The 15,669-nt window shown below is 39.5% G+C and overlaps 1 protein-coding gene across 1 annotated transcript in view; it reads right to left on the bottom strand.

Moving 5' to 3' along the window:
• The window catches only part of HYCC1 (hyccin PI4KA lipid kinase complex subunit 1), a 52,804-nt gene that overhangs the window by 25,487 nt on the left and 11,648 nt on the right, over window positions 1-15,669 (bottom strand). The window contains exons 2-3 of the mRNA XM_075143599.1: window positions 4,395-4,474; window positions 3,396-3,497 (exon numbers count right to left, since the gene is read on the bottom strand). Coding sequence (XP_074999700.1) covers window positions 3,396-3,497; window positions 4,395-4,445 — 153 coding nt within the window. The 5' untranslated portion in view covers window positions 4,446-4,474. The remainder of the gene's footprint in view (window positions 1-3,395; window positions 3,498-4,394; window positions 4,475-15,669) is intronic.

The raw sequence follows: 15,669 nt of genomic DNA, 5'->3' as shown, positions 1-15,669 counted from the left end.
AAAGAATCTAGGCAGTTGATGCATTTATATTGGCGAACTTTACAAAATGAAATCTGAGATTCCAGCTATTTAGAATTCATTTTACCAGCTCCAGCTAGTATATAAAAAAAGCATTACATAAAATGTGACATTCTCCAATTGCAAATCTCTGAAAGACAGGATTCAAATGTAACATACCTAAAGGACTAGTTTTGCTACCTTGTTTCTTGCCTCCAAGATTTAACGTCTTAACAGTTCATCTATATGACTCACAGAAATAGACTCTAAATTAATTTCAAAACCAGGAATGTTCAGGCTAGTAATAGACCTTCACTGAAATGTATTCCTGCACAAAAAGCCCAAGAGTTACAATCTGAAAATGAAGAAATCCAAACCAGACATGCATTTTAGAGTATTTTAGAGATTGCACCGAGAAACGATACCATTATCATTAGAATTGCCACTGCACTTCAGTTCAGAAAGCAAAGGATTACTCAACACCTTTCTGAAAATCCCTAAAAACTGGAATATAGATATGTACTTTACTGCTGGTAACATGCAGATCAAGTTTTCCATTTTATTTAACTACAACACTCAGTTGTTCTGCTTCTGTTTTTCAATGGAGCAAGCTTTCAGAAAGGTAAGAAACCCATTCTTCTATATTTTCCTCCCTTTATTGCAGCAAAGGAGGCAACACCAGCAGAAGAGCATGCTAGAAAGAAAATCTGCTTACTTTCCTAAGTTTTTCCTCCTGTCTACAAAGAAAGTTGAGTCAACATTTCTCATCTCCCAAAGTTACTTCTGAATTCAAAGATCTTAGCAGGTTTTAGTTCCTTTTAAGAAGTAATTTGGGACAATCTGATCCATTCAAAAAAAGACAACTTTTAGCTTCTGATAGATATAGCTTCTCTTTGGAAAAACCTACCGCAAAGGCAAAAAAATCATGCCAAGCTAAACTAGTCATCAGTTTTAAGAGCAGAATATCAAAGATCCTTCTAGAAAACTTCACCAGCACAAGTGCTTTCCATCTTCAGCTTACATATTTCACACAATTTGCATGCTTCCTTTAATGAAGCATCAGTTCAGAATGATGTGCTTGTACGTAAATAGCTATGACAGGTATCCATGTTCATATCGTTATCTCAGTGGAGACAGCTTTATATCAGCACATTTAAATGCATAATCAGTACAAAACCAGATTTTCTTCCTTAAAATGCCACCACATGCTACAACCTAATATCAAAATGCACTAATGATTGTTGCTGTTTCAAGATATTGTTTTACACTAAAACAGTTCTAAAAGGTATCTAGACTGAAAGAATTTTTAATGCTGGAACAGAAGAATCTCCAAGCAATTTCATCCCTCTTCCTTTTAAGCTGCATCCAAATGTGTTAGACGCTCCAAACACTTTCTATTTCCTAATGCAAATATCTGCATGGCTACTATCTATAAGGACGGCAACAGCGTTTTAGGTAGAAAGCAAAAAATCTTGAATTTGTGAAGAAACAAACTTCAGAATTTTTTTTTTTCCATTGGACTCTTGAGTCAATTAAAAGTCCCTTAAATCTTCACATCTACTGAAGACTCTCCTTGTATTGAATTACATTTTTCATCTACCAATCAGTGGCCCAGGAACCTCAAAAGTAACTAACTTTACTAGTCTTTACTTACAAAGCTACTATGAATTGGATATTTCTTTGCTATAGCAAACAAGTAGTTCATTTATTTCACAAATTGATTATTAACTTTTTGGAAAAGCAAACAAAAAAACCCCGTATGAGAAGCAAACACAAACCAGCAGGAAAATGCAGTCACAGATGCAAATACACACGATTACTTTTCAAATGCTTAAAAAAGAACACGCCCATCCCCCAAAATGAGGTTAATCACAATTTTAAGGTACAGATAATTATTATATTAGAAGTACATATATTCAAAGGTATACAGATGGGGTTGTTTGTCTATTTTTAATCTCAGCAGTATTTGTAGCGTTCACGCATTAATCCTTCCCCTTTGGATTACATACATGACATAAGAAAGGACAGCACAGATCCTACACTGTAAAGCAAGTTGTCATTACACAGATCTCAAAAAGAAATTACTTGTCTTTTTAACTGCTAGTTTATAAGTATTTTCAAAACGTGGAAAGCTCCAAGTAGCCCCTTCCACAAAGTGACAGGTACTCGGAGAACGGTCCAAATAAAGATTTTAGGACTGTTCTCCCAAGGCAGCACAACACTCAGTGTCAGCACTGGCTTTTCATTTCAACTCAAAGTCTCACTAACAGGGAAACCTTCAATACCTTGCCCCCAGAATTATCCCAACAACCTTTTCGAGCAGAATTTGTAGGGTCTTGACCATCCTGCTACTAAGGTTCCTGAGAAACCTAGTGATAGCCAGAAGTAGTACGAAATCAAAGAACATATGGAAGTATCAATTTGGCTATCAACAGTGAGACTCATCAGATTAATCTACATGTTGATAGGCATTTTGAAGACCAGACAGGCTTGACTCAGCAGTTGCAATGACTCAGAATGCTGAGCAGCAAAGTAAAATTACATTTCTTCTTTACTGGACAACCTGGGAGTTTCTCTTTCAGAATTCTCTCTAAAAATGTATGTACTGAAAGCATTTTATCCTCTGACCACTATTGGCATCATCTCAAACTTTGGAAAGGTTCCTTATGCTGGGTCTTTTCAGAAGAGGAATTAAGGACTTGGTGCAATTTTAAAATAATATACACAGGGTTTGCTGGATGGTGGAAAGTGAGCCAATACAGTTCATAAGACACAACTGAAACCAGCTCAGTATGTTTTGAACTCACCTGGACACTTTAGAACAAGTGAAGTCATGGGGTATGGAACCATTCCTGGCACAGGTACAGAGCAAACCTGCCCCCTTCCCCGCAATTTTTTTCTTTTTTTGCCATCATTTCAGCAAGGGTACATCCACTGTATAAATGCGTATATTTATATTGTATGTATTTAAAACAACAACAAAAAACCTAAAACCTAAGAAATAACTTAAAAGGATTGCAAACCTATCTAACATTGTTCTCCTGGGTTGTAATAGACAAGCTCCTGATAGCTATAGATTCACATTCAAGTAATACTGAATTACAGAAAGAATTCTGTCAGTCTCAAACATCTTTTCAATTCCTTAACATGTTTCTCAATTCTATACCCAGTCCTGAAGCCCATCAGTATGATCTACAAACTTAGCTATGATCAGTAGGTTACAAAACTTATGAATTGTTTCCATGGTAGTACGACATTGCTAAGAACAAACATTTTGACTGGGATTCTTCATGTAGTTCTGTAGTTCAGTTAGAACACAATTAACTAGCACACAAGGTCTTATTTTATTCTGCTGGTGTTATGTCAGACATTTTGTGTGAGAAATCCGATATACTCACTTCACTCTGTGGCTCTTGAATTACTTTGTAAAGAGATGAAATCAAAGCACTCTTGTCTTTCAAGTTTGTAGCATAGCTGGATATGGATGCTTCTGTCAGTGTCTGAAATAAAAATATTATAACTACTAGAAAAAGCAATTTTTATCATTAAAATATAACAGCTATTTCAACAACAATTTTCCATTACAAGTTACTATTTATCAGAGCTTATAGTAAACTAAAACTTGTTTCACAAAGAAATCCTTACTACAGAAATCACCATGTTTTCAGGACAACAAAATTGCCAGAAGACACACTACATTTTATCATTCTGCAGACAATTTCATACAGAATGTAATGACGGTGGATGGGAAAGAGATAAAAAACAAGAGTTTCACAGGTGTAGCCCCGCTGAAATTTCACAGTGAAACTCAGCAGTTTGCAGATCCATACTTTAAAGAGTTTTCTCAAGACTGACTGTGCACAGCTAATGAACATTATTACAGGATATAGTATTACTCTGAAAGAACACAAATTCCAGTTGACGTGAAGAGTTCTTCTCTAACACTAAACAGATTTTCTGCCAGTACTTAAGAGGGTAATCTTTTTAACAACGCTTTGGAAGCTGTACATTTAAACTTACTATTCATAGCTCTTACAGTACTTCTTATCTGCAGTCCTTCAAAGGAGATCACACTCCACTATACAGATAGGAAAACACATTCCCAGTGTATCTAAGCAGACCAGGAGCAAAACCTATAGTCAAGTCTAGTCCATACTCAAACCAACAAGACCATTCACCTGTGATATACATTTTCACTGCTCTGTATCAGGAAGTATGTAATCCCAAAGAGGACAAGGAAAAAATCCATTCAAGCAGACATTTGTATATATCACATTATCTCAGCAAAATCCAAGGTTACTATTTTTCTTCATTTTCTACAGCAATCAAGCACTCTCTCGCATACTACTCCAGCAGCAATTCAAACACTTCTGGCTAAATATCCAAGAATATATTACCTTGAACTCTGATAACCACTCCTCCACAACCCCAGTATCCACAGCTAACATCTTCCAACATCCGTTCCAAGATCTTCAGCCTGAAAGAATAAGCAAACACAGTTTGTGAAAACTATGTAGTCACTGCATTAAGCAGATGATGAAAATTAAGTCCCTGTGAATATTTAAAGAATCTTACGATGCTTTTACTTGTTAACATTTCACATGCTGACATTACTTTGAACTTTTATTCCACCGCACTTATGCAAGCTGCTGGAAGGATTAAGCATGGGAGTCTTCATATGCAGCAGTTTAATAAATTCCAAGTATGTATTGCGTGGGAAGCTCAATAAGTCAAAGATTTGCAGAAATGGCATTTTGAAAACAGAGCGTATTACCTTCTCAATTTCAATTTATTTTTCAGCTTACAGAACTCGAGAGAAAACTGTATGGACTCACTGAAGAGAAAGGACTGTTTAGGTTTTTCCTAGTCAACTGCTATTCCTAACTTGGAAAAGGTCACTGAATAAAGGCTGATGGAAAACCTTTCAATCTTCCCCCACCATGGCAACTGTAAGACAATGAGCCTGCTGCCTCAGCATGTAGCCTAAGATGGACTCCCCTGCCCAACATCCTGCACAATCTCAGACAGAGCAAGATCATCAGGACTAAGACTTGAACACAAGAAATGCAGAGTGGCTTTTGAAATTCCTTTCTGATGTCTCTTAATTTTTGAGAAAACACTTAAAAACCACTGTCCTTTGGAACGGCTTATTCTGAAACAAAGAGCAACATATCGTTAATATATAAAACTATTAAAAGTTAAAAGAGCATGTTGTGGGGGATACCCTAGCTATAGGTAAATTATTCAACAATACACATTAGCTTATCCAAATTGTGACTATGGATTTCACACAATGACAAAATTAAATACTCATCTGAGGAAAAAATTAACACTTACTTGGTGAAATGTTCAGCCATGTGTGTGGTGGTGCATTCCCCCCTCCCCTCTCCTGGGCCGCTTGTTGATCTGAGCCGCTTGTTGATCTCAGAAACCCCCATAAAACCTTGGCCTTGGTATAATGAGTCTGGCAGTTAAGCGCCCCTTGACCGTATCAGAAACTCTGCATAGCTGAGGTTGGGAACATACTCCTACAGCCTGGCCCAGATGTCATCCCCTGATACCCTTACCTGACTCATAGCTCAGCTGGAACAACACTGAAACCTTGAGAATTTTAGTAACTACCACCTTTGACTGTGGCCAGGATGGAAATTTAAAGATTACTAAAGCCAATCATCTTGCAATCTTATGAACGGTGGTCCTAAGTGAGACCCTTTGAGCTCTCCTGGACCGCAATGGGCTGCACCCAGCATCTCTCTCCGAGTGGGACGCCTCTCAGAGCTCGCAAACTCTCAAGTTTACGATATTCGGGGGACTGTCGCCAACTGCCACGGGACCTCGGCCAAAACAACGCTCCTTGCGCGAAACAACGCTCCTTGGCCGAAACAACGCTCCTCGAGGCTCAACCCTTCATCCGGTGAGAAATGCCAAGACATTTGACGTGAGTATTTCATTGAACTCGAGGGGAATTTTTAACAGGTATACCTTTATATATTTACCTATCTTTCAGTCTGTGGGCATGTGTGTGTGAATTGATGGAGGTACCCGTTAGCAAATATAGTCTGCGAAAATCTTATGATCTGTCTTAAACTGTGAATGAACCTTAGACCGCTGCTAAACACATATAATCCCTTAGACATAAACCATTGACCAAGTCTGAGACTAAGAGTGGATCCAGCCACACCTAGACTCCTCTGGAGTTTAGAAAAGGGGTCTTCTCTGAACCTCGTGACTCAACAGGAGGGTCTCCCTTACCCTTTTTGTATTAGGTATAAACTGCTGACCAAGTTTGGGACTAGGAGTGGATCCAGCCGCACCTAGACTCCTCTCTGAGAAGGAGTTTAGAGAGCAAGGGGGTCTTCTCTGAATCTCATGACTCAACAGGAGGGTTTCCTTATTGCTTGTATTCCTCCCATTAGATATAAACTGTTGACCAAGTCTGGGACTAGGAGTTGATCCAGCCGCACCTAGACTCCATCAGGAGTTTAGAGAGCAAGGGGGTCTTCTCTGAATCTCATGACTCAACGGGAGGGTCTCCCTTACCCTCTTCATCCTTGGCCTCTGTAGAAATCATTCCAGTTCAATTCTAACATGATTTTCCTTTGTATGCTTCATCCATATAATAAGTGATAGAGTGAACCTTGCCATCAAACTCTGTGAAGTCGTGCTTTTATAAATTTCTATTAAAATCACCTTCTGCTAATACCTTTGATGGTGATTTTTTAAGCAGCCTCTAAACCACTCATTCGCGACAATGTGAGACATCCCATCAAGTTTTGCTTTGCCAGTTTAAAATTAGTTATGAAGTACTGATACCCAAGTATGGGCTTGTTGATGAATGACAAGCAAGGAAAAGAGGGGAAGAGAAGAATTACCTTGTATAACACAAATACAAATATTTTGTTCTAAAATCCAGACTATAGTGGAATATATCCAGAGAATTTTAAGAAGCCTAAAGGGAGAAGAACCAGACATGATAATAGCGAGAGCTCACTATAACCGTCCAAAGCAAGGGGGGAAAAATACCTAAGTAAGGCTTTACTTGAAGAGAAAGTGACCAAAATCTTTCAATGCATAGGACATGGTTGTGAGGAAATGACTATTCAGACATGAACAGCAAAAGTAATAAAATTTAACAGACTGTCCAGCAACTTCTTGAATCATTTTAACACACAATAATACCATAAGCAGCCATAGATTTCTGACCCCCCTCACTAGCACTATCATTAAATAAATTACCTGGTCAGGTGAAACCATGGGGAACCAGCTAAGTCAATCTCCTCTTACAACCCCAGAAAGATATGCAAGTCTGCGCAAAGCATACAAGAACAGTGCTTTCTGGGGATGAAAGGGGAATAAGAAAGGGCTAAGGAATTATAAGCCACACAGGGCTAGATTTAATTGCTGGAGAAAACAGCAGTAGTAGCTGTAAACACCTAGGAGTTTTAACACCTGCGTGTTACAACTAGGAATGTAAACACCTAGCAGCAGTTGCACTAAAAGGCTTCTCCTGGCATGTAGAGGGTTGGGGCAGCTCCATGAGAAGGATACCAGCAACATCAGGGGAGGTAGATGACAACCCACAGCCAAGTGAGGAAGTGGCAGACCACGTGGGCAAGCAAAGGGTGCAGAGTGATGTAGGCAAGAGAGATCCTGTAAACAAAAAAACAGAGCTAACCAGGGCCCCACCTCAAATGTAAGCATATATATAAAGCGCTGCCTGCAGGACAGCATGATGGGGGAAGCTGTAATACCTTTTCTAGCAAATCAGCATGACTGGGTGCCTCTGTGAAGTGCCCATACACCAACACACATGCAGCATGGCGACCAAGCAGGAGGAATTAGTGGTCTGGGTGCAGCTGCAGGGCTATGACCTCAAGGGGATCACTGAGACACAGCAGCATAGCTCACAGGACCAGACTACTGCCATGGCTGGATACGGGCTCTTTAAGGACAGTCTGGGATGGTGAGGAAGGAAAGCTGCCCTTTATTTGGGAGAGCAGCAGGGATGCATGGAGCTCTACCCTGCAATGGACAATGAAACAACTGAGAGCTTATGGGTCACAGATGAGAGGGCAGACCAATATGGGTGACATTGTGGCAGGTGTCTGCTACTCATCACCTGATCAAGACAAAATGAGAGATCTTGTTCGTATAACTGAAGCAGCCTCACATTTACAGGCGCCTGGTCCTCACATAGAACATGAACTACCCTGTTATCTCCTGGAAGGGCAACACAACAGGGAACAAGCAATCCAGAAGGTTTTTGGAGTGCACTGATTATAACTTCCTGAAAGAGGTTACTGAGGACCCAACAAGGGCAGGCAGTCTGCTGAACATCATAGTTACAAACACGGAAAAACTGGGCAGTGACGTGAAGGTCAAGGCAGCCATAGCTGCGGTGACTATGACATAGTAGAGCACAGGATCCCAAAAGGAAGAAGGATCAAAGCAAGAAGGAGGATCAAAAATGCTCCAGAATGGTTCACAGGCTTTTGCAAAAATATCATCAGGAAGAATAGGGCTCCATGACTGAATGGGGCATAGGACCTGCTGACAGGAGATAGGGAAAAGGCCAAGGTACTCAACTGCTGCCTTTGCTTCTGTTGTTACCAGCAAGAGCAGCCCTCAGGAAAACCAGGCCTCTGAGCGCAGAAAACTGCCTCAGTTGCCAGGCTCAAAGGGCTGTGACCAGTGGCACCAAGCCCAGCTGGAGACCCAGCCTTACTGGCGTACACCAGAGGACAATACCCAGGCCAGGACGGCTTAACATCTTCATTAATGAAGCTGGCTGATGGGACAGAGCTCACCCTCGGCATGTCTGCATGTAACACAAAACCAGGAGGAGAGGTCAATACCATAGAGGGGTGTGCTGCCATTCACAGGGACATCAATGGGCAGGAGACATGAGCCAACACATGAATCTCAGGAAGTTCAAAAGGCAACGCCAAGTCCTGCCCCTGGGGACAAACCACCCCGGGCACCAGCACACACAGGGGCCAGACAGCTGGAAAGCAGCTTTGCAGAAAAAGCCCTGGGGTCTTCATGAACAAGGGGAACGTGAGCCAGCCACACGCACCCTTGCAGCAAAGACGGCCAACAGCCCCCAGATCACCAGCAGGTCAGGGGAGGTGATCCTTCCCTGTGCTTGGCCCTGGTGAGACACATTTGGAGCGCAGGGCTCCCCAGCACAACAGACACATGGACATACTGGAGAGAGAGTTTGGGAAAGGGCCACAAAGCTGATGGACAAACTGGAGCACCTCTCACATGAGGAGAGGCTGAGAGAGGTGGGACTGTTAAGCCTGGAGAAGAGAAGGCTCACGGGGATTTTATGAATGTAGATAATTATCTGAGGGGAGGTAGTAAAGAAGACAGAGCCAGGCTCTTCTCATTAGTGTCCTGTGACAGGACAAGAGGCAATAGGTACAAACTGAAATACACTAAAAAAGGGTTTAAATGTAATTTCATCTAAGGGTTATTGAACACTGCAACAGTTGCCCAGAGTGGCTGAGGAGTCTCCATCTTGGAAATATTCAAAACCCAGTTGGACAAGATCCTGAGCAACCTGTTCCAATTTTCACTACTTCGAGCAAAGGAGGTTGGACTTGATGATCTCCAGAGGTCCATTCAAACCTCATCCATTCTGTCATCCTGTATCAAAAAGAAATAGGTAGGATTGTCATGAAGGAAACTCATCTAGCTAAAGACCAACTCTTGCTGACCAGTACTGATGGTCTCTAGGGGTATAATGATGAGAATGTGCATTAGTGGCCTCTGAATGGTATAGGCTGTGTGTCAAACCCTGCTGTGAAGTAAGGCTTTTAAGGATAATACTGTGTGCTAACAAACGCAAAGGCTAGTCCTACTACAATTATTGAAGCAACGACCTCATCAGTTCCTACAGAATCACACAAGCTACTAGCCCTACTTTCACTCCTGTAAAGGCAGACAAAGGCTTTTCCAATGTCTCATGCTTCAGCGGGGTTGACAATAGTAACCATTCCCTACTCAGCTCCATTAATAGCGCAAATGCCTATGCTAATATTGACTGTTCAAAGCAAGAAACCCATGATTTAAAAGTGTCCAGAGGAGTCCTGGATACTCCAAGTCCATAGTTTACACCACATTTATCCAAGAGATGCATTTTTTTGACCTATTTCTACTGATTCATCAAGCATTATTTTCAGATCAGAGGCTTCCAGAGAACACAGGATTCATTTGACCAGTAAAAACAGTAAAAGCACCCTTGGCTGGCATTATCTATTGGACTAAGGACAATACTTCAAGCTTTATGACCGTGTATTTGAAGGCAAGCCTTTTTTGGCAAAAGCATGAACTTTTGAAATGAAATCTATAAAAAGCTGAACTAAAAGAAACAGGACAAAGTTTTTGCTGACCAGGTCTTTGATTTTTAAAGTAGCAGAGGCATTCCGTTGAGACTTAAGGCAGTTGAGATGCACAGAAGATAGACTATCCTTATTTTACCTTCATGCATTAAAAAATGCATATACCCTTCTGAACACACTGTTTAACCTCAAGCACATATGCATCCACAGCAATACACATTTGAGTGTCACAAATAATTTTATAATTATTTTCCTGTAAGACAAAGATTAAGATTACCTCTTAGACTGATCTCTCCCTAGGATGAAAAAAAGCCTCAATTCCACACATCAGGTGTGTGGGATCTATTAAAACAGGCAGACAACCTACTGTTTTGCTGAGGATTGCCACATTTTGTGCTAGTTAAATAATAGATCACGCTGGACTGCAACAATGTATGGACAGAGTCAGCAAACCCAAGACCATTCTAAAGGAAGGATTAACAAATTTCAGTTAACAATACAATTTTTTCTGAAGCCCATAGAAAGTTCACAAGAAGTAACTCTAAAATGGAATTTTTAACACAAAGTGGGCCAAAATAAGGCCTAATTTATAGCATCTGTTAGCCTTTTACAGAAGAAAATCCCAAAAGGATTAAAAAAGCATGCCTTAATTACAGCTCCATTTGAGTGGATTCAACTGCAAGATATAGGCCACTGTAAGCATTAGATGCCCCAGTCACTATGAAATTAAAGCAACATCAAGTGGATAAAGTAAATACATGCTACTTTGAAAAAAAGCTGTAAAATTATATTGAGAATGTACCTTATAAATACCAAAACTGTAATGAAAATTCAAACAATACAGCAAGCACTACACAGCATTTCTCCCCAAAAAAGTCTTGTTTTAAGGTACATCAGCATGTAATTCCCTTTGAATAGAGTTCTTCCCTTGGTCTCTTCCTCTTAAGACCCTGCAAAGAGTTCAGATGAGTGGAGTTTGAGAATTTCTTTAAAAACAAATTGCTTTTGTCCCCACAAATCAAACAATACTCTGACTAAAACTGATGAACAGCTTCGCACGTCCCCATGCTCCTCATTCCAAGAGATTAAGAGGCAGAGTCATTTGGATGGAAGATAGTTGCAGGAAAGAGGAAGTCTCAAAGATTCAAAATGATACCACAAAATTATTTGTGATGGATCTCAGTAACAGTCAGGTTGTCACATCTCTGTTGAACTTTTATTAGACACATATATATTCTTAGCTTATATCATACATGAAGTAAAGCAACTTTAGGTGACACTCTTTCATTGCAGGCCTTACCACATTACTTCACATTTGCCACATGATGAAAGCATGCATAGCTACTGCAGCCCAGCTAACACGTGGAAAATTTATCTGTATGTTTATGCCTTGTGAGTTAAAAGCACTTTGGAGTATTTTCCACAAGACTCTCAACTTGGATTAGCAGCAAGAAATAGGATTTATACTAAACAATAATTAACAAACTTTCCTAGTTTGTTTCCTAGTAGAACATCCATTTAAAGTAAGTATACATAAAGCCATACAGCCCTTACCAATCTCTAACATCAGAACCCTAGGACACACGCAACTTGAGCTCTAATATCAACAAGAGGAGAGTAAGTCTAACTTACATTCCACGCAAAGTCTGCAATCCATTTTGATATAGCTTGAGGTAAGACTGTTCTCTGGATCTGTTCCCAAATAATAAGCAGCCTCTGAGAACTGTAAATTGATCTTGCTCTGTTCTAATACTATAATAAAACTCTCCTTACATAGGAGATATCAATTTTTGCTTTGTTTCAAGATGAGTAGTACAACTGGAATAAGATATCAAGCAAGTTTATCTGACAAAAGCAAGTCTTGTTTGGAAGAGACTTCTACAAAGTCTCTACAAAGACCATTCTTTTTTCCATCACAGCACAAATACAACAGGAACTTACTGAACTTACTGTTTTTAACAGAGGGGGGAGAAAAAGTTGCTATGCACTGAGCTGGTGGAGGGCGAGCCAAGATGAATTAAGATGTATCCTATGGCAGACTTACTAACGGATCTGTCTACTTAAACGGCTTCAGTTTTTCATACCTGTCACTCAAGACTTTTTTTAATACAGTAATATCAAATCATAGCCTTGAATTAAATCACAGACAACAGACAACACACGCACAGGTTGTTCTTTAAAAAGAAATTCTCACAATAGGTGGCTTTCCTATTCTTTAAAGCTACACAGCCTTTGTAGAATTCATCCACAGGATGCATGTGTGTACATGAAATCTGGATTAAGTACAAGGAGGCTGGACTTGGATGAAGAATGAACTCTTGAGTTCTGCAGAGCTGACCTTCTGGAACCACAGTATTAGGTATTTGCTAGTGAAAGTCACTGAGCTGGAAAAAACAAAACCAGGAGCCAAAAACTCCAAGTCCCATCCTCTGGGAATTGCTGGAAGAAGAGGGAAAGCATATACTGTGTTCTTACCTAATCTGAAAAGTATCTGCTTGGAAGCTTGTACTATTTGCTAAGAAAAATTTTTTTAGCCTAAAGGAAACATGGAGCAGAAAGTTAAGATTTTTATGAACCATCAGCCAAATTTGTGAACTCATCCCAGAAGAGGAACGAAGTAAACTTGTGAGCATTCTGTTAGGATCTACCAGACTCATAAGAGATCAAGTTCCTGGTACGTGTTGATCTTGTATTTTACAGTAGTTTGTATACAAAAGTAGGGAAGGGCCAATTAGGACTCAACTTTTCTTACCCTTTGAAGTGGTACAAGTCATATTAAAAACTTTTTAATCAGCTCTACATCACACATCGAGTACACTTAAGGACAACAGTCTATACTTAAAATTCATGTTGCTGAACTCTTTTCTCTCCCAACATGTTTCAGAGACAAAGACACAATCCTTGGTAAGCCTCAGAACAGGAAACAGCACTCAGGCAAGTGCATTCTTGAATAAATTGCCAAAGAAAAGAATGTATTTTCCTGACGTTAAAGCATAACTTATTCTAGTGATACGGTGATCTGTTCATTTACTATACAATTTTGAATATGGTCAAGCTACTCTGTTCAAACAGATACTTGTAGGTGCAGTAATAGGTAGCAAATCATTCAAAGTCTCTTCAGAAAAAAAACCAATGCTACTGTGGGCTCCAAAAACCACTCTGGCAAGTTTCAGAAACAAAAAGGCCAGGTCTGACTTCTTGACATTTTTCAAACTTGCACAAAGAAACAAAAACCCCATTGTGCTAATCCTGAAACAGTCACATGCTCTATTCAAATACCCAATGCAAGCCGTTCTCAAAGACTCCATATCAAATATTCTCTGATAATTGCTATCTTCAGTGTAAAATCAGGCAGTGTCAACAAGATAGCTACGGTGCACCAAGCATCACTGACTCGGGCTCAAGCAAATTCCTAAAATGACAAGAGATTGCTGTTCAGCATCTTCTAACAGGAGAACTAACAAGCGTTAGGTGAAACTATAGGTGACAGGCTCAAAACAAACAGAAGGGGTTATCAAAAACAATGTGAAGGAATTATGCATTGAGTCCAAAGCCTGATTACATGAGCTTTACATAAATGCACAGAAAAAAGAAGCCTGGACACATACATGGAAGAATCCATCCACAGCCACTAAATATAAAAGCACTTCTTTCAGTTCAGAAAGTTGAAGTCAGAAGTTGCTCCCTCAGAACACTCTTCCAGCTTCCCCTATCAGTTCCTTTCTAGGCCTCTGTTAAGAGCCACTGTTAGACAACAAGGTTTCAGAAATTCTGGTCTGATTCAGTATGGTCATTACTGCAGTGGTCTTCACAATACAGTAGTGAACATACACAAAGATAACAGTTTTGGACATGTTTGTTCCCAGTGGTTTGTAAAGGTTACTGAATCTTAGGAACTGAAACTGTAGTCAATTTGAATTTCTTATTGCCAAGGGCGTTTTTCAGTTTTGCTGTTCCCTCCCCGTCCCACTCTCTGTCAATGCTAGAAGCAACCACCTTATTTGCAGTTACACTTTAGATGACAATGTGGAAGAGTCAGGGATCAATGGACTTTTCCATGATATAGATTTAAATAAGATTTTATGATCTTGCGCACATATGCTTCTTGAACAGTTTACACTTGCGATATGACAAAGTGACAGATATTTGCCCATCAAATGGAAAAGTCCTCCTGAATTATATCCATTACAAATTTTTAAAATCATAGGGCTAATAATATTCAGCCACAGACAAACCTCGATTCAGTTTTGATGACAGCAAATAAGGTAAAAAAAAAATAGTTACTCTAAAGAAAAAAGTGTATATTAACTAGACTGTATAGAAACTATAAATAACTGTCTTAAATGCCGTTGTTTCTTGTGTAAAGGATCCAGCACCATAGAATACTAATGCTTTGCAGCCCAGAAACCTACACACAAATAACTTGGCATTCCAATTCTGTCAGAAGAAAAAAAAAAAAAAAAAAAAAACAACAACAAAAACAAAGCCTACAGTTGGGGTCATAACGCCATTTACAATTCTGGCAAATAGTTATATGGGCACACATGACCCAAAACATTCATGATGAAAGCTTTTTTAAGTCTTCAGCAGAAGGTAGGATCCCTATAAGCATAGGCTTTTGAAGATTTTAATCCTGATCTTTGACTCCTGGCAATTATATTTGCTCAACTTCAGATTAGCAAACAACAATTACAAACCACCTTTGTATGCAACTAACCCTGTACTTGCCCTTTACCAGCAAGGAGATAACTCTTTCAAGACAATCAAATGACTCATGTCAGCTAAACAACTCACCAAGATATGAGATTACACACTGATATTGATAAATTCACTTGAATTTATACAAGCCATAGTAAGTTAGATTTATACTGTTAAAGTAGTACAAAAGCAGCCCTAGCAGTACAGTGCCAAACTGAAGTAAGATGAAGTAACTTCCACAGCTTGAATTTTTTTTTCTTTTTTTGTTAATCCTATTTTACTATTTCTTCATTGCCGCCTTCTGCACAAAAGCGCACTGTAAGTACAACTGCCATACTGGTAACCACAGAGTCAAAACTGACCACCTATAAGCCAACGTACACCAGTTACATCCATTCTCCAGCTTGCAGAAGCCCTACTCTCTTTCAAGCTATTTCATTTGCAGTATACCCTCAAGCATTAGCTTTCCTCTCATCTGTAATATACAATAGTTACATTCATTATAGAAAAATAAAATAAGAGCTATTACTTTCAAACCAGTTTTTCTTAGCAGCTGAAATACACTTGCTTCCTCTTTTGTTTTACTCCATGCAAACACTACTGTTTACATCTTATTAAGACTTTAAGA

Source organism: Calonectris borealis, chromosome 2, assembly GCF_964195595.1.
Source record: "Calonectris borealis chromosome 2, bCalBor7.hap1.2, whole genome shotgun sequence".
Taxonomy (NCBI): domain Eukaryota; kingdom Metazoa; phylum Chordata; class Aves; order Procellariiformes; family Procellariidae; genus Calonectris; species Calonectris borealis.
This window is presented reverse-complemented; position numbering and strand designations above follow the sequence as displayed.